This window comes from Panicum virgatum, chromosome 5K (genome assembly GCF_016808335.1).
Source record: "Panicum virgatum strain AP13 chromosome 5K, P.virgatum_v5, whole genome shotgun sequence".
NCBI classification, from domain to species: domain Eukaryota; kingdom Viridiplantae; phylum Streptophyta; class Magnoliopsida; order Poales; family Poaceae; genus Panicum; species Panicum virgatum.
Window position 1 is genome coordinate 41416435 of NC_053140.1, and position 19559 is coordinate 41435993.

The window sequence follows — 19559 nt, forward strand, 5'->3', positions numbered from 1 at the left end:
AAGCTTCTAATATAATTTTCAATTATATATCCAAACTCGACATATAAAAACTAAGTTATTTGTAACCAAAGTTTGGAATGCGTGACTACTCACAACAACAAAAAATGACACTTAATCCTTTACTAAACGTAGTATATTCCCTTTAGTTGAGCAACGATGCTAAAATTTACTGTCCAAGCACCAATGCAATTGTGCAACCAGGTAAATATTGCATTGTAATATTAGACTCTGTTTCATTTTTTTTGTTCAAGTTGTACTTTAAACCTTCTTTTCAGAAAAACAATATTGTGCGCCAAAGGCCTTCTAGATATGAAAAATAGATTGTGCAAGTAACAAATAGTAGAAATAAATTTTTTAATTTTCACGAACTAAAAGAAACCCATTTTGCGAGTAAGTGCTAAAAATTCGATTGTTAATTCAAAAGATGTAGCTACAATTTATTACCTAAAGTAAAACTACTTTTTTATTATCACTCATTGATGCTATTATTTTTTTATTGTCTTCAAGTTCATTTTTATCTCTATTTTTCTTATTAGAACAGAGTTACAATATTAAATATATGAAGCTTGAAATTTTTTTCAAGAAAAAGTTGTGCATGTGAATGTATATTAAAGTAATTATTTTTAAAATCACAGGCGAACAAAGTATTAAAAGTTTGACTGGATTTTAGACAAAGAACAAAGCATTTGAGGCTAGAGGGAACAACATAATTATATCGTTAACAAAATTACATTGTAATTAAACTGCTTTTTAGGACAAATCTACTCGTACCATTTTCAATTATATATCCAAACTCAATATATGAAAACTAAGTTATTTGTAATCAAAGTTTAAAATGCATGACTACACACAACAACAAAAATGGCACTTACTCTTTTACTAAAGGTAGTATGTTCGAGCAACGATGTTAAAATTTACTGCCAAAGCACCAATGGAACAAAGTATTGCACTTTACATGTCCTAACAGAGATTTGGTATATTAAACTTAGTCTCATATTTTTTTAAGTTTTCGTTTGGTTTTCATGTTAAACCTTCCTTGTAAAATTAAAAAGGGGCATTTGTGTTCTTATCCCGAGTGTAATTGTGATTTTGCCCTTTACTATTCACAATTCAGTGTGTTTTTGCCCCTAGTCAACAATCAAAATAGGGGCAAATACGCAAAGATTAAGGGCAAAATCATAATGAGTTGTGAAAAATAAAGGGCAAAATTACAAAGTTAAAAAAATGAGGGCAAAACCACAATTGCATTTCAAAGCAGGGGTAAGAACACCAAAAAACTAATTAAAAACAATATTGTGCACCAAAGGTCTACTAGCTAGGATTGTGCAAGTAATAAGTCAAGTAGAAATAAAAAATTTCAACTTTCACGTGCTAAAGGAAACCCGTTTTGCGAGTAAGTGCTAAAAACTCGATGGCTAATTTCAAAGCGATTTTGCAAGAATTTACTGTCACAACAACTAAAAGGAAATGTAAAGACTATGAGACCGAAGGATTTTTTGTCACCGGTCATTTTGGGATTGGGTTGGGTTTTACGATGTCATCTAAGCTAGGCCGGGCCCAATGAAATGAACAATATTGTCCCAGCCATTTGGTCCTTTTCATGCAAACGAAATCATAGTGTGATTAGTGATACATCTTCAGAATCAGAAACTCATGCGCAGTACGGATGCCCTGTTGATCAGATGCTAATCCTTCTCAATCTTCGAGACTAAAAAAAGAAATGTGAATCAACATTTGCACAACTGTCTGATGCAGTCTATCTTCATCATTAGTTGATATACTTGATTCTGTTTCTCTGGCGACAAAGGGCATCCACTGCCTTCAATTCGGCATTTGTGGTTGTATCATACTTATAGGTTGCTTTAATCAGTTGTAACTTATCAAGATAAAAAAAAAATCATGTGTGGTCTGCTAATTTGGTAACTTCAGTAAATGTCCTTGATCTTCAAGATCAGAAATTAGCACATGAGTAGTCGCGCAAATCCAGCTTGATCTTCAAGTAAATCCAGCATGATATTCAAGATCATAAACGCATGTGTATATATAGGCCTAAACAATTGATGAACCGTTTCAAATCTATTTTGAGTTGACCTCTAACAAAATCAACCTTGATTCTCAAGATAGGATCCCTGCAAATGAACCTTAATTTCAATCCCCCTTTGGTTTTGAACTGCATCCGATGGGCTGCACGGCTCGGGTTTTTTTTTTTTTTTTTTTGCGGCGCACGGCAGCGGGCAGCCCCCCGGAATGGATCGCTCGATCTGGACGGTGGCCTGGCTGGCACTGCTCCCATATAAATGGATGGCCCCGGCGATGCCGAGTTCACAAGACAGGAAGAGCCCACTCCTGCATGTAACTCAGATACTCCACCCAGAGTCCGCGACCATTCCTCTCGCCTTCCACTCCAGAAGAAGCCGGACAAGAGGTAGGAGGATCCCGACCGAGCCCTTCTTCCTCCTCCGTCAGCTGCCGGCGCCGGCGGTGGGCCAGGCTAGGAGCCCAAGATGATATCGTGGAAGGATTTCTACACGGTGCTGACCGCGATGGTGCCGCTGTACGTGGCCATGTTCCTGGCGTACGGGTCGGTGCGGTGGTGGCGCATCTTCACGCCGGACCAGTGCTCCGGCATCAACCGCTTCGTCGCCATCTTCGCCGTGCCGCTGCTGTCCTTCCACTTCATCTCCACCAACGACCCCTACGCCATGAACCTCCGCTTCCTGGCGGCGGACACGCTGCAGAAGCTGCTCGTCCTGGCGGCGCTCGCCGCGTGGTCGCGCCTGCCCTCCGGCCTCGGCGCGCCGCGGCTGGACTGGTCCATCACGCTCTTCTCCGTGTCCACGCTGCCCAACACGCTGGTGATGGGGATCCCGCTGCTGGTCGCCATGTACGGGCCCTACGCCGGCTCCCTCATGGTGCAGGTCGTCGTGCTCCAGTGCATCATTTGGTACACGCTGCTGCTCTTCCTCTTCGAGTTCCGCGCCGCGCGGATGCTCATCGCCGACCAGTTCCCGGACACCGCGGCGGCCATCGCGTCGCTGCGCGTGGACCCCGACGTGGTGTCGCTGGAGGGCGGTCGCGCCGAGACGGAGGCCGAGGTGGCGGAGGACGGCCGGCTGCGCGTCACGGTGCGCCGCTCGTCCGCGTCGCGGCTCTCGCTGCTGATGGCGACGCCGCGGCCGTCGAACCTGACGGGCGCGGAGATCTACTCGATGAGCTCGTCGCGGCAGCACAGCCCGCGGGGCTCCAACTTCAACCACGCCGACTTCTTCGCGATGGTCGACGGCGCGCCGCCCCCGCCGACGACTCCCGCGGGCGCGCGCGGCTCGAGCTTCGGCGCCGGCGATGTGTACTCCATGCACTCGTCCCGGGGCCCGACGCCGCGCCAGTCCAACTTCGACGAGCACTCGGCCTCGGCGCGGTCGTTGTCGAAACCCGCGGCCGTGCCCAGCAGCTGCCACGACGCCAAGGAGCTGCACATGTTCGTGTGGAGCTCGAGCACCTCCCCCGTCTCGGAGGTCAGCGGCCTGCCGGTGTTCGTCGGTGGCGCCGGCGTCAACGTCGGCGCCAAGGAAATCCGCATGGTTGTCCCCGCCGACCTGCCGCAGAACGGCAACGGCTCGGCCGGCAAAGGTCCGTGTCAACACTAATGGCTGCCATCGTACATCCACTTTCTCGTTCACTCTGATTCCCAATTTTTTTCTCCCGTTTTCAGAGAGCGAGAACAATGATGCAGAGGCAGCAGCCGCTGTGGAGGGCGAGGCGTTCCGCTTCAGCGGCGGCAAGACGGAGGAGGACGCCGAGGCGGGGGAGGCCGGGGGCCCGGACGGGCTGTCGAAGCTTGGGTCCAGCTCGACGGCCGAGCGGCGCGTGAAGGACGTGGACGTCGCGGCGGACGGCGGCGGGCGGCCGGGGGCGCATCACCAGATGCCGCCGGCGAGCGTGATGACCCGGCTCATCCTCATCATGGTGTGGCGCAAGCTGATCCGCAACCCCAACACGTACTCCAGCCTCATCGGCCTCGCCTGGTCCCTCATCGCGTTCCGGTATGCTACAAAGTCTACACCTTTTCACGTGACCTGCCTCACTCATTGCCCATGCTACTACTGTCTACTGCTAGACTAGTACTGGGGGTGTAAACGGTTTGCACATCAGAGTGCGATCAATCAGGCAAGCATCAATGGGTAATGCAGATAGAGCATCTCTTCACCAAAGCTTAGCGATCAGTACTAGACTAGTACAGCTTTTCCTGCTATGGTGTGCGTGGCTGTACACAACAGGCCACTTTTCATTTCTTTTCTTCTTCTTTTTTGATCTTCGGCCACTTTTCATTTCGGCAAGGATCAATGGCCTGTGTAAATGGTCAATTCCTTGACATAGAGGTAACTACTGGTAGCGGTATCTCTGATTATGGTAGGGTCAGAATCTCTGAATGACTTTACATAACAGAGAGGCTTCAGGTTCAATTCAGCAAGGATAGACGGTAGCGTGCACTGCAGAGAGAACCAACCATTTCCTGATTGCTCGTCGCAGCTACTAGTTTGGTGGCGGCGATAAGCGGGAGATGAAAGGATTTGCCATTCCAGGCGAGGCCTAAATGCTGGGCAGGATCGGCGGCGTACGAGCCGCGGCGGTGCGGGAATAAGCGGAAAGCTGCTTTTACGGGCGCCGGGGCGGTGGCGGTGGGCTGCGGCTGAGTGTTCCCGCGGCCGGACCACACCGCGGGGGCCCGCCCGCCGGCAAGTTTCCAATCGCGAACTGTGGACGGAGCCGGAAAGTCGAGGGGGGAGCCTGCACGGCGCACGAGCACGGAGCACACCAATCATTGACGCGACGCCTTCATCTCATCTTCATCATCGTCCCCTTTTGGTTGGAGTTTGTTGTTAAAGCTAGCTAGCTAGGCCGCAACTGTTTACTCGGGCTACTAATGATCATCGCCGTTTGAGCAGGAGCAGTGCTTAATTTGTCTCGCCTGCTGCTAATGGCTAACGATCTCTCGCCGTACTACTATGGATATTACGCTGCCGCTGTTGTTGCTGCTGCTGCTGCTGCTACTGCTGTGTTGGAACTGCTAATATATAACGGGTGGTGCACGGTTTTGCTGCAGGTGGCACATCTCCATGCCGGCGGTCGTGGCCAAGTCCATCTCCATCCTCTCGGACGCCGGGCTGGGGATGGCCATGTTTAGCCTGGGTGAGTACCGTCCCTGCTCCCGCACCCCTTGTGCTCCTGTCGTCCCGTAGCCCTGCACCGCATCAATTAGCCAGTCCCCGCGCCCACACGCTGCCCCCCCCCCCCCCCCCCCCAAGGCGCCCGGTCGAGCTACTACTACTAGCTCTAACGCTCTGCTCCTGTGTGGTGTGTGCCGCCCGTGCCCAGGATTGTTTATGGCGCTGCAGCCGAACCTCATCGCCTGCGGGTGGCGCGCCGCCGGCATCTCCATGGGCGTCCGCTTCCTCGCCGGCCCCGCCGTCATGGCCGCCGCGTCCCTCGCCATCGGCCTCCGCGGGACGCTCCTGCAGATCGCCATTGTGCAGGTAAGGTAACCATGCATATATACATAATACATGGAGATTATGATCTGCTGGCCGCGAGCTCTCGTCTTGCCAACCAAATCATTGGTTCGGTTAGATAAAGTTGCCAACCCATCCGTCAGGCCCCTGCTCCTGGCTTATCAGCTTCTTCAAGGCAACATTGTACTCCTAGTACTACTACTACTAGATTCAACCTACCAGTGTACAGCACAATACAGTATTTCTCCGCGAGTTACTTGTATAATTATAATGATTTCTCCTGGCGTTCGACGACAGGCGGCTCTACCGCAAGGGATCGTGCCCTTTGTGTTCGCCAAGGAATACAACGTTCACCCGGCCATCCTCAGCACCATGTAAGTGATCTTCATCAGCTACATACATGGCGGATCCAGGTCACAGCAATAGAGGGGTTGAAGCCTTCTTCTTCTTCCTCTTCTTCTTCTCCCTTCACTTTCTCCCCCTCTAGCTCCCCTTGTTCCAATGGAGGTTGCAGCCCGTAGGGGGGCTGGACCCCCCCCCCCCCCCCCCCTTGGATCTGCCACTATGATGCATGCATAGGCTACACAGTAGTACTTGAAATTGACTCCGAATCTTGCAGGGTAATCTTTGGCATGCTGGTAGCCCTGCCGATCACCCTGCTCTACTACATCGTTCTCGGACTGGGACCAGTATAGCTAGCTAGCTAGCAAGCGGCTGCTGCGCTCACATGACTGCATCTGCATGGAGCTTTTGGACGACGCGAGCTGCGGAGATCGACCGGGTTGTACTCAAGCCGGGCGTCGCCCACATGCATGGCTGGACGCTTGTAATTTTGAGTGCTGCTCCAGCCAAATGGAATTCCGTTGGGGTGATTATTAGGCTTGCGGTTTTGTGTTCAATATGTCATCACTAATCCTTCTGGTCTTTTGAGGATTATTATATAGTGTTCATATTGTAGTCATACCCATTTATACCCCTAGTTTAAGAATTTTTTAAGAGGCTTTGACCGGAGAGATCGATTCGTCTTTGTAGTGCCAAATGAACTAGTATATGGATGTGTTTGCTGCAATGGGAGACAGAAATACATTCGGGCAAAAACGGAATGTCGTTTACTGTCCACGCGATTATCTTATTTTACTATTATTAATTGAAGGCTCCTTTTGAAGCATTACATAAAATCACCTACGGCATATTAGAGAAATTCTCACAAAAATCAAAAACATCCGCCATCAATCTGATAACTTCAATCATAATAGTCATTGATCTATTAACTTTTTTTGTTGAGGATCTGTTATCTTTTCTAATAAATTACCCACATATACAATTATAAAAATAGACTAAAGTAACTTTTTATGGGGATCTATTATCTTTTATAATAAATTACCCACATCTGCAATTATAAAAATAGACTAAAGTAACCCCCTAATCTTTATGTAAATTACCCACCTATGCCATTATAAAAAATAATTTATTATTAAAAGTTAAAGTAACCCCCTAAGTCTTAATCTAAATTATATAATTAAACAAAGTATTAAAGTGCACCAAAATAAATTATAGATTACTATTCTATCATTATTAATATATTATTTATATTATTGTTATATAAAATATTACCTACGATATGTGTCACCATGTATTCATGTATGACGGAAGAGATAAGAATATCAATTCACAAATATGTGGTTCAATCAAATATATATCAAACGTACATGGAGGTGTGATGCAAAATAAAATCTATTGTAACTAGATAATTATAAATATTTATTTTAAGTATGTGTTAGAATATTTAATAGATAATTATAATTATTAGCTGCAAAATCTAATTTTATATTAATTCTAGTGAGTTCAAAGGAAGTACATTCGATACACCTTGCTCATTGCAATCACAAATCGTCTCGCGTGGTATCCATCCTTGTAGCAGCAGCGGCGACTTTACTGCTAGTTTGTACCAACTCTACCATAAAGTTCTTGTCTTCAGAAACATATAACAAACTCCCTTATATTTCTTCCTAATATAGAAAATATGCAGCTCTCCATGTATTCGCAAGAGAGATCTTGTGTGGTACATCCTTCACCCTTTCTTCACACGGACTGTTCTGACTCTACACACAATTAATTTATTTTGGCATTGGATAGTACAAAGGAAGGACCGAGCTATAATGCTTCTTTGTGGTCCATGTGAACATTGTGTGACTCAATAATTTGCCATGGTATTTACTGGGTCAGCGGGGGGAGTCTCTCTTGTCTGATGTCGTTGTGGTAGTCTCTTTATTCTCTTCTTCACTCTATCCATAACCCTTCACAAATATGGGATGTGCTGAACTTTATCTCTTATATAGGTGGCAATGTTCAGTGGGTCGTGTAGTTAACGTGTTCCTTGAGAAAAAAACAACATAACTCGCTAGCATGATCACCCCATGACACCGTGTCCTTTTTGTTTGTTGTCACATGCATCAACCATTGAGTTTTTTAAAAAAAGTACTAATATTAAAAAAAATCAAATATTTCATTCCAAAAGGAACCTATTGCCTTTGTGGTGGTGATGAACTTTTCTTTTTGATGATACAACATTGACTAAGTGATTGATTTGCAACATATATAGCAGTGCGAAGCAATATACCTCATCGTCTTTTCTTCTTTTTCTTTTGATGGGGCAAGAAGCATTAGGTCCTGTTTGGATGGACTAAAATTAATGTTAAACTTTAGCACCTATTAGCACTGATATCCATGCCAACGTTTTTGAAATTTGGCTAATTTTAGCCGAGGTGCTAATGGAGTGTGCTAGCACTTTTGGATATTAATATTTGGATCCAAGCACCCCCATAGCACTGAGTACCTAGGCTAATCTATAGGAGATCAGGATATATACCTACAAACTTCTCCTCAAAGAAGATATATGTATACACTTTTAAATTGGCACGTATCCATAGAAGAGTACTAACGTCATTGTGTGCAGACAGTCAGACTCAGACACAACGGGATCGCTTGTCCGCTTCTGTAAAGGAAGGTCCGGTTTTCAGAAGTATTATAGCTGGAGCTCTAGGGGTTATAGCCACACGCCTGCATGAATGAGCTAGATAGGTAGCTGCGTGAGGTGAAAGTCACCTTCTCACATCCTAGGCACGTGCCCTCAAACTCATACACATGAGAACAAATGCACGCACGAAGCTTTCAATCTGTAGGATCCATCAAAGTAAACCGAATCAACTTCATCAATGTGGCTCGTTAATCTTTCATCAAAAAGAATTCTAGCTTGTTAGTAATCTTTGCTCTCTCCCGACGCAAACAGGGGACTAACTGACAGCACGGTTTGACCGCTCAATTGGCCGTAGTACGTCTTAAATGGGCCCATGTTACTCGCACAGGGGCAGAGTGAGCGAGAGCCGACACCGGCGTAGCTAGCTCGCCGTCTAGCCACGGAAATGTTACGGCAATCTCGGGCAACCTAAGACCCCCGTGTCCATCTGCCGGCCGGATCGATCGGGGAGCGCGAAAAATTAAGTCCATCGGCGGCGACCCGATCGAGCGGTGACCGGACCGTCGTGGTTCCGGGCTCGATTTCAGGTGCTTTGCCTGTCGGAAATCGCGTCACGTTCCGCTAGCTATCTTGTCGACTTCGATCCGCTGGTGATGGCGGCGTGGATTAATTTAGCCGCAAGGTTCACAGGATGCAGCCTCATGCATGTCGCTAGCGCCTAGCTAGACCTAGTAGCTTCAACTGTCTGTCTAGGTACTAGCGTTAATTTGTTCTCACATGCATTTGGAAATGGTGATGCGTCAAGCGAGTAAGAGCAAGAGCAATAATTTCGCCCGCTGCGGACGAAATAGCTGGGACTGCAACATGCAGCCATGCAGGCATGAGACTCTCACTCCTGCTCTTCTTTCTCCTGCGACGCAACATGCAGCCATGGGAGCCAATGGAAAATGGAGAGGCATGCAGCACAGTCCTCTTCGCCCATCTTTTATCGGCGCATCACTAGACGCTCGCTCCATTCTCTCTCCTTCTTTCTCTTTCCTCCACGTCGGATGCCGCTCACTCTCAGCCCATCATAATACTCGCTCTAAGGGACACACAGGGCAGCTCACCTGCCCAGCAGTGCGTGCAGGCTACTACTACAGAGCATTTGCCTCACCGAGTCCCATCGGATGATCGGAGTGCCACGGGCACTGGGAGCCAGCAGCCAGGGTGTCCTTTACCGCTTTTGTTACTACTAGTCGCGACTTGCGTTGCGTAGATGCTGCTACTGCCGGCGACAGGTCTTGTCCATGCACCGACTAAACCAAGGATCTCGGCCTGCCGAGCAGGCGAGCGCCGCATGCCCGCATCCGATTCCAGCGAGATGGGCCGCTTAATTTGCATCAGAATCCACCAACAGTCTCGCACGGCACCCCCCCCCCCCCCCCCCCCCCCCCGCGCGCGGGCGTGCTAAGCTAGCTAGCTAGAGCTGGCTCAGCCCTCATCAGATTCAGAGACACCTACGAGCAAGTTGGCGACGATCTGCTCTGCTTTGGCCGACCCCAGCCGGCCGTGGTGCCGGCCGCGGCCAAGGTCCAGTGTCCAGTCGGTGTCCGCGCGCCCACCGCTGCCGCCGCCGTACCACCAAGGCTTCCTTTCTAGCTCGTACGTGCCGCTGACCCTGACCGTTCCGGCCGGCTGCACCGGACCCCGGGGCGGTGGAAAAGGCTCCCCCGCCGGGCGCGAGGTGTCGATCGGCCAGAGGCCGGCGCGGGCGCCTTTGCGACCATTCCCCCGCGCGCTAGCGGCGGCGCGGTGGCCAGGCCAGGGGGGCCGTCGATCGTCGTCGTGTCGTACCCCCACCTGGCACGCGGGCATCTCGGAACAGCGCCGCGCCGGCCCGGCGAAATTCGTACGCCACCACGCCCATGCGCGCGCCCGCGTCGTCGCTGCTGCCGGTGCGGTGAGGCGGCAGGGAATCGGGGATCGGTCTCATTTGCTCGTTCCTCCTGCCTGGCCAGTGGCTTTATGCCTTCGTTTTCTTTTTGTATTTTTTTTCCGAGAGATGTGTTTATGCTGCCTTCGTTTTCGCCCGCGCACGAGAGCTAGCAGGATTATATTCGATCGATGTCCCCCGTAGATATATATATTTATTACGTGCATGCGCGCGTGTTAGTTTTTTTACTGCTTTGGAAATTTTGCAAAAGAAGCGCATATACTACTACCGACGATCGTCTTAATTTGACCGCACATTCAGTCGCAAATTAAAGCATTGAGTTTGTTCTCCTGCTTGGGTTTCCTTCTTCTTTTCACTACTCTCACAGTGTTGTGTTCTGGAAGACTGAATGTGTGCGTCTTAATTACTTACGGCCGGGAGTGTACAGACAACTATAAGCTTAGCCATGCGTGAGGCCGGCCCGCCACGTACGCTTTGTTGATAGAAGCCGAGTTGGAGGTGCACGTGCATGACCACATGGGCACGTACAGTATGAAGCAGGCCGGTACGTGGGGGGACGTGTGGTCGTTTTCTGCAGTGCGAGTCGCTTCCTCTCTCCTTTATTTTGCGTCGCACGAGTGCGGACCATTAAACTCCCCTGTCGCGTCACCGCACGTGCACCACCGCGCGCGGTTTAATGGACGAGCGAGATCAATACATCTCATATATAAGGGTTCGGATCGGAGGAACAATAATGCAACAGCGAGAGGAGACGACCATCCCAGTAGCTACTAGCTAGGTTGTGTTACGTAGAGCACGCAATGGCACGGCACGGGACAGCGCCATGTGCGCCCGGGCGGTGCGTGGATCACACCCGGCTAGCAGCTGCAGGGCTGGGCGTACGTACAACTAGTAGTCTATAGTACCCGTTGTGTCCTCCTCGTCTCGTTGGCTAGCTAGATCGTCGCCATCAGCTGCCACCATTTCCGGGTCGTCTAGCTCGATCGCGTGGAACTACTGCTGCAAGCGGGCCTCCTGGCGACATGCATGCATGGCTCCTGTCACGTACAGGGCTACGCTTTCCAACTCTTTTGATCTTTGCAGCTGCACAGTAGCGAGGCTTGGTCCACATAGACGCGAGCAGCAGGCCCCTGAGGCCATCTGGTAGGGTGGTGGCACCTTCTCCAACAGCTGGACTTTGGTCCCATCCCATGCAATGCAAGCCGGCCGGCCGGGCCCGTCGTGGTGATCATGCTACATTGCTGCATAGTGCATGTAAACTGTTTCCAGAATTACATGGAGTCGTCATGCACGGACCATGCATCATCTCTGTATATATGGCCATCGGCCCGGCCGTGGAGGAATTCCCGTAGTTGCTGGGCCAGTCCCAAATTAAACAAATTTTAGCACTACAGTGTTGGGCCCATCACTATCAGATTCAGATACCTAGTAGAAGGCAATACACGCAACGGACGAACGGACCACCGACCGATCCGTGCGTCCGTCGGTCAAGAGACAAGACACGACCAAGCTACAAACTCTTGAACCATGGCATGGTGTGGTGGGATTGAGGAACACGGGGACGGCGGGCGAAGCGACTCCACCTCTCCAAGGTCCAATCCAAGCCCCTACACACCTACAGCTACGGGCGCCCACGCTGTTTTTCCGGCACCACCAATTTACACGACTCTTTTCCCCTAGTAGCTAGATAGAGCAAGTAGCAAACCAAACTTTCCTTGCCTCTCTCTAGCGCCTAATCGGAACGCCGCGGTGGAAGGGGTTCGCCGCGGCTGCCGCCGGGCGTGGGGTGCGCGCGGCGGGGGCGCCGGCGCCCGTCGTCGTGGCCGCCGTGATGCGCTCGCAGCGCGGGCACATGGTGAGCGCGGACGCCGGGAGCGGCTGCCGGGTGTGCGGGGAGAGCACGGTGGGCGGGGCCACCCGCATCGCGCGCAGCTCCTCCACCTCCCGCTGCAGCCGTCGGTTCTCCTCCGTCAGTGAGCCGAAGCACCGCTTCAGGTACTCGCACTCCAGCTCCGTCTGCTTCAGCTTCGTCCTGCACATATACCACGTACGTCTTCAGGTTAATTAGGCTACGGAAACAACTTAAGTTCACTGTCACATGTCTCATCATGATCCGTCCATTCAACAAGATTGTTAAGAGTTAGCAAGGTCTCTGTCCTGACATGCACGACACGTCTCACGTCTCTAACGGCCAGAAGTTTCTAGTACTGACATACTAGTAGTACTAAATGGATGTTAAAGTAGCGTCGAGTCGAGTACCAGAAGCGACTTAATCTGACCTTTAGGCCCCCATTCCGAGACCCTTATTATCACCCCCGACAAAAGGGTGGAGGCCAATGAGACTTTGCAGGGATAAGTTGGATTAGCCTTTCAATCACTTGTTCCTCACGTGGCTTGCTGAGCCATGCATCCATCAATCACAAACTCACAATCACAACTAGGGTCAGCAAGCTACAGGTAGCTAATGCTCCTAGCACATGCCGATTAGTCCACGTGCCCGTGCTTTGGGGGCAAACCGGCTCGGCCTCTTGCTCTAGATAGAGACAATCTGATTGCACGAGCACCGTGGAGTAATCTATTCCGTCAAGCTCAATGGACAATGGAGTGCACTATGGTGAAAGCTCTCCCTACTTTATTTGGCTAGAGAATCTAGCTGACTGTTGTTGTCTCACATCTCGGATGCAGTCCAAGTTTCAAGATGGATACCTAATGATCCTTGTCACCTTAACTGAGGGAAGGGCCCATGATTTTTTTGGAAGGAAGTGGGTTCGTTCTAGTGTTGGGACTAATAGTAGTATATAAAATCTGAGTTGCATCAACGTTAAGTAACCACTCTACTTGTGAGATCGATAAAAGTATGTAGAGTCTAATGCAAAGTTTGTATAGGACACAATAGATTATTTTCCTTTCAGAGTTTCATCTAGCATGAACAAAGAGCCTGTTGGTATGGATTTTCTCAGCGGCCAAATAACAAGTTAAGTTGGTCTGAATTTTCTATATGGATAACATGAAACAAAAAGCTTGGTTTTTCCAAACAAATGGTCCCTTGTGTTCATGTGAGCACGTGAACCATTTGAAAAGCTATTGTTATGACTACAAGATGTCAGCTAGGATAAATGACCCGTGTTCATAAATGTCTTATGGATGGCAGGGACTGATAAAGTCTTTCCACGAGTCAAAATACCTCCCGGAAACCTAGAATCCAGCCATTTTTGTCTGACAAGCAAAGGCTCCATTTGTTCTATTATAAACTACTGTCAGTAGATTTGCCAACTAGACTTTAACAACATAAACAAAACATTCACATTTTTTTCAACCTATGTAAGAAGCTTATTGCAAGCCCTTCTACGGTAAAGTAGCAGTAACTACAACTAGCCTCACGTGACCACTGGGCACTGAGCAGACATACTCCATGTTGTGCCTGGTTTTATTACCCATCCTATACTAGCAATAGTAGTAATCTGATTAAACAAGACAACTAGGGCTCACAAATAGTTAATGATAAATGCCGTGGACGTACTGACTGATACAGCAAATGCGTACACTAGTTTACCAAAGGAGAAAAACACGTAGCTATAGGCAGCGGTTTGCCTTGGCCCTTGTTTAGATCCAAAATTCAAAATTGCAAAAGAATATTGTGACATTTGAATGGAGAATTAAATTTAGACAAAATAAAAATTAATTACACAATTTGCTTGTAAATTGCGAGACGAATCTAATTAACCTAATTAAGCAACAATTAGACACTAAATTGCTATCTAAAGCTATAGTAAATATATGCTAATGATGAATTAAATAAGATTATTAGATTCGCCTCGTAGTTTACAGACAAGTTCTGTAATTAATTTTATTATTAGTCTATATTTAATACTTAAAATGTGAAAAATTCTCTTTCAAAAATTTCACACGGTCCATCTAAACGAGGCCTCTTTATTGACCAGAGGCAACTAGCTAACAGTACTTCACCTGTACTGTACAGTATGAAAACGCGGCATGTCTGTTGCAGACCGAACTAAATGCATGGAAGAGCAGCAGTATAGTACTAGTTCGTACCTAGCCCTGCGGTTCTGGAACCAGACCTCCACCTGCCTGGGCCGCAGCTTGAGCTTGACAGCCAAGGCCTCCTTTTGCTTCTGCAGGAAAAAGAAAATTCGCATTTTCCAACGCCATTAAATTTCTTGCACATAGCATCACTATGTATTGCAATGTCAGGAAGTTAATTGCATTGGAGTAGCAACACACACTCCTGCTAGTCAAACCTACAGTAGCAGCTGCTCGTAGTTAACTGCTTTTACTTGGCATCGTAGTACACAGTGGCACAGTGCTAGGAGAGTACAGCATGTATAGAGGTACAAGCACAAGCGAGACAAACGTTAAAGTAGAGCCACTACTAGTCTACCACGGCCGCTGTACAAAAGTAGCTAGATTTTCTACGGCAAGCTATGTACATGTACCGGATCACACGATCAGGGATCTTGCACTGGCGTCGATCCTCCTCCTCCTTACAAGGACTTAACTAGAGCTGAAGCTCACACACGGCCACCTGCGTACGTACTAGTGGAACTGGAAGGACTTCTACTGCGTATCTGGATTCCCTACGCATGTGCCAGCCATGCATACCATCACACCTCGAAGAGGGAAGAACTATGGGACACCGGCCGGCCGTTAAATGATGGGACGGCCACCAGAATCCGATTCTCGGAATCCAGATACGGTACTAGTACTACGCGAGTACGCACGTACACCGTGCCATTCGTTTTGGCCGTACGTAGCCGTCACGACGCACGCCATGGCGGCGGGATCGCTGGTTCAGTCGTCAGAGGAATAGAGCGGAGCAGGGGGGCAGCGACTGACCGGCGTGAGGGTGTGGTTGAGGCGGAAGCTCTCCTCCAGGAGGCGGCACTGCTCCTTGGAGAGCCGGAGCTTCTTGGGGCGGTGGCCGGCGCCCCGCTCCTCCTCGTCCTCCTCCACGCTGCCCATCGGGAACTCCTCCTCCTCGCCGCCGCTCGCCGGCTGGTTCATGTCCAGGTCCCTCATGGCGGCGTTCCTGCTCCCGTGCCCGGCGTTGCATCCGAACCCGCCCTCTGCCAAAACAACACATATACACCCACCCACAGGCCACAGTGATGATATTCAGTTACGTTGTTGTAGAAATTGCGCAAACCCCAAGCAAGTTTTCCACGTCTACTAGAGACAAGCATCACGAGCATGTATGTTCGCCCAGATGATGAGCGAGAGTTGGAAGAACATTTGAAGAAATGGACTCAAAATAACTTTGTGTATACCATTGATGCTGAAAGAACATTAGATAGAGCTCTGCCTGCTAGCAGGTGGTCTCCTGGGCTTACCTGAGCCAGAGGAGGAGCTGAGGCCGGGGACAGCCATGGTGAGCTCCAGGCCTGAGGGAGAGGTGGACCCCATCGCGACCCAATGCAGGCACAGGAGCAGGAAATTAAAAAGGGAGAGACGACGAAGCGGCCAAGCGGGTGAGAGCCTGAGAGGAGAGGGGGCAAGCAAAGACAAGCACAGATTGGAAAGGAGTAGAAGCCTGGGGGCGCGTTATATAAGCGCCGGGCGCCGGTAGGGACGGAAGGGGGATGCGTTGGGAACTTTTAACAGTGGCAGTAAAAGAAATAATGCTGGTTGCAGGTGGTGGTGTACTTTGTCCGCCAGGAAATTATTAGGGCCACGCTGTTGGAGAGATGATGGGGTTTTCTTGTTCTTTGACTGAGGTTTGTTTCGGGAATGGTTTTGGTTCTTGATTGCTCTGATGATTTTAGCCGCAGTTAGTACTAGTAGCAGTAGTAATATGTACCCATAGCAGGCTAGCAGCATGTACCTTTCGCATACTTACTGCCTTCGTAGAAAAGAAAGAGAAAGAACGGAACAGTGAAACACGAGTAGCAGTGCTGTGCTTGAGCACCGGGTTGGTGGTGCCCCTAGCATTTCACGGTGCTGTGCGTGGGGCGCTCCAGATATGGACGAGCTGCGAGATGCTGTGGCAGCCATCACTGGGAGAGGAGGGTGTGCCAGCCTCAACCTCACGGCACGGCACAGGACGAGAGTTCAATGTTGCATGGGACTAGCTGGAGCGGGCCCCGCGGGCTTTGACTCGACTCGTCATGTCGAACTGACTGGGCCGGCTGGGTGTCTGGCTGGGCCCTGGGGCTAGTCGCCGCGTAGTAGGAGGGTGGCCCGCGAGGCAGCAGGAGGAGGAGGAGGAGGAGGTGTAGCGGCGCATGGGCGCGGCAGGTGCAGGGGAACCGCCGGCAGGTCCCCCGGTTCGGGGGTAGGCTAGTCCGGGTGTCGGGCCGCAGCTCGGCCGCCGTAATCATTGCACCGCCACCTACCTATGCTCGCTCGCTGCTTCTCTCGCTTTCTCCACCGCCCGTCGCCGTGGCCGCCGACTGGCCGTGGATGGACGGGCATCGGGCATGGGCTTAACTGCCGCCCTCGTCTGGTCGACCCCCGGTGCTCGTAATCTCTCGTTTCCGCGTGGTCACGAACCAGGACCAAGAGTGCCGTGACTTGTTTTGAGTTAATTCCCTAAATGCCATCAAAATTTTAGCCAATCCCTTCAATGCCATCAAAATTTAGACCATCCCTTGAATGGCACTAAAATTTTACTCCAATGCCTTCAGTGCCATTCCGTCACAGTTCTGTGAAGTTTCAGTCGCTGACAGGTGGGCCCCACTTCTTACATCTCCGTTATCCCCCATCCAGGCCGACGCGCGCGCCGCGCCCCTCCGCCCGCCGCCCACCCGCGCAGCACCTCGCCTCCGCCCGGCGCCCAGCGCCATGGCCGTGCGCGCAGCGCCTTCCTTTTTACCCCGGCGGCGTGGCCCCTGCTCCTCCTCCCCAACAGCGCCTCCGCTCGCTCCGCCCCGCCGCGCCATGGCCCCTGCTCCTCCTCCCTCCCTCCCCCCGGCGCGCCGCGCCGCTCCGCCATGGACGCGCGCCGGAGGAGGAGGGCCACACGCCGCACGTCGTGTGGCCTCCGCCCGCCTTAGCTGCCCCACCGCCAGCAGCCGAGCTCGCGCAGGCCCGCCCGCACGCACGCGCGCCGAGCTCCGGTCACTGGCGGAGGGAGCAGAGAGGGGGCGCGGCGCCGAGGAAGGAGGCGCGGCGCGGCGAGGTGAGCCGGCCGTGGCGCCCCGAGGCGAGCCGATGGGCAGAGGTCGAGGCAGGCCGAGCTCGAGCGCCCCCGAGCTCCAGGGAGGGCGTCGTGTGCGCTGCTGCCGTCGAGGCCACTCCGAATCGGCCGGGCCGCCGCGCTATGGCCCTGCTCGCCGGAGGAGGACGCGGCCGGGTGCCGCCGCCGCAAAGAGCCTCCACCGTCGCGCGGCCACGGCCAGGGGGGAGCGGAAGCAGGCCTCTGCGCGCTCGCCGGCCGCTGCTCCGCTCCGGATCCGGCCGCCTGCCATGGAAGGAAAGGAGGAGGGGCCGGCCGCGCGCCACTCCGGATCCGGTGCCGGCGAGGGTGGGCGGAGAGGGAGGGAGGGGGCAGAGGGAGGGAGGGGGCAGAGGGTCGGCGGCGCCCCGATCCAGTCGCCGGCGAGGGAGGGGGAGGACCGTCCCCGGCGATGGGTGAGGGAGCGCCGGCGAGGGAGGGGGAGGAGCGCCGGCGGCCGGCCCGCGTCGTGCCTCTGCGCGGAGAGGGAGCAGGGAGGGCGCCGGTAAAAAGGAAGGCCTTAGTCCTCCCTTTCACTTACACGTGGGGTCCGCAGTAGATTCCGTTAGATTAACAGCAGAATTGAACGGAATGGCATTGAAGGGATAAAACATTAAATTTTGATGGCAACAAAGGGATAGCTTAATTTTCAGTGGTATTGAAGGGATTGATATAAATTTTGATGGCATTCAAGGAATTAACTCACTTGTTTTTGCAGCGCTGGCCGCTGCTGGGTTTGGTCAAGCCGAGGCTCTGAATTCGTGGCTGAACCGTCGGGCGGAGGAGCGGTGGATCCATCATGTTCACATGATTGGCGCGTCGCCCTTTTGACTTGGAGTAGAGTGCTTTGTTTTTTCCCCCTTTGAGAATATACTGTAGTAGAGTGCTTTCTTTGTTGGGCGTATGGAGCAGTACGCGATTAGCGAAGAGAGCAAATAGAAGAAGAATAGCGAGGCTGGGTTCATCGCTTCTCCTTTCTTTCCACACTGCGCTCCACGAGGCCTGCTAGCGTGTAGCCAGGTGCCCGCCCAAGTCGTGGTCTGGTGGACTCGCGTCGTAGCCCGAATAAAGCGGCGCGGCCCAAGGAACGGCGTGCCGGATCGGCAGGCGTGCCATCGATGTGAAATGGAGTTGTTGGGAGTCATGCATGTCCGATCCCGTTTTCAACTTTCTTGTTACTGGGGCTGTGTTCACCTCCAAAATTTTTCTCTCCAAACTTCACTATTCACCTATCACATCAAATCTTTTACCTCATGCATGGAGCATTAAATATAGATAAATAAAAAACTAATTGTATAGTTTTGATGTACACGACGAGACGAATCTTTTGAGTCTAGTTAGGTCATGGTAGGACAATAATTACCACAAACAAACGAAAAGTACTACAGTGTGCCACAGTGTCCGATGTGACCCTTTTTACCACTATTTTACGGATCTAAACACCTGGATACACCACGGAAACTAAAAAAACTTGACCTGCGGGGGTAAGACCGCCCCACGGCATTGTTTGAGAGGTAGAATGACCTTCTCACAGCAGGCCAAGAAAACCCCCGAACCCCTGCCCCACCCGTACACGGGGCCCGTCGCCTTGTGAGTTAGGCCGGGCTCCACACTGCTTTGGACATGAGGCAGACGAGGAGTTTTTTTAACCGGAGGCGGAAATTCGCCGAATCGAACCCACAACCTCCGGAGTGCCGCCAAACTGCCGGAACCAATTGTCTCCACATCCTTTGGCATACACCACGGAAACTAGCTAGCCAGCAGACGCCTTGGCCCGTGTTCAGTTCCAAAAACCAAAATTCCAAAAAAAATTTCCGGCACCCGCATGGAGACTTAAATCTAGACGAAATAAAAAACGCATTGCGACTGCTGTCTGTAAATGGCGAGACGAATCTAATGAACCTAACTAGGATGTAATCAGACGCTAAATTGCTACAGTGATGCTACAGTAAACAACCTCTAATG

At 51.0% G+C, this 19559-nt stretch overlaps 2 protein-coding genes across 2 annotated transcripts; one reads left to right on the forward strand and one right to left on the reverse strand.

Moving 5' to 3' along the window:
* Positions 1–2314: 2314 nt before the first annotated feature.
* On the forward strand, positions 2315–6504 carry LOC120709965 (auxin efflux carrier component 3a-like). The gene is made up of 6 exons (XM_039995590.1): positions 2315–3630; positions 3713–4043; positions 5105–5190; positions 5377–5534; positions 5808–5884; positions 6130–6504. Exons 1-6 carry the CDS (start codon positions 2505–2507, stop codon positions 6203–6205), a joined length of 1854 nt encoding a protein of 617 aa, XP_039851524.1. The 5' UTR covers positions 2315–2504; the 3' UTR covers positions 6206–6504.
* A 5311-nt stretch (positions 6505–11815) lies between these two features.
* LOC120709966 (homeobox-leucine zipper protein HOX3-like) lies at positions 11816–15938 on the reverse strand. The gene is made up of 4 exons (XM_039995591.1): positions 15772–15938; positions 15278–15507; positions 14477–14556; positions 11816–12455 (listed from the first exon to the last, which is right to left on the reverse strand). The coding sequence occupies exons 1-4, from the start codon at positions 15842–15844 to the stop codon at positions 12149–12151; spliced, it is 690 nt and encodes a 229-aa protein (XP_039851525.1). The 5' UTR covers positions 15845–15938; the 3' UTR covers positions 11816–12148.
* Between the last annotated feature and the right edge of the window lie 3621 nt (positions 15939–19559).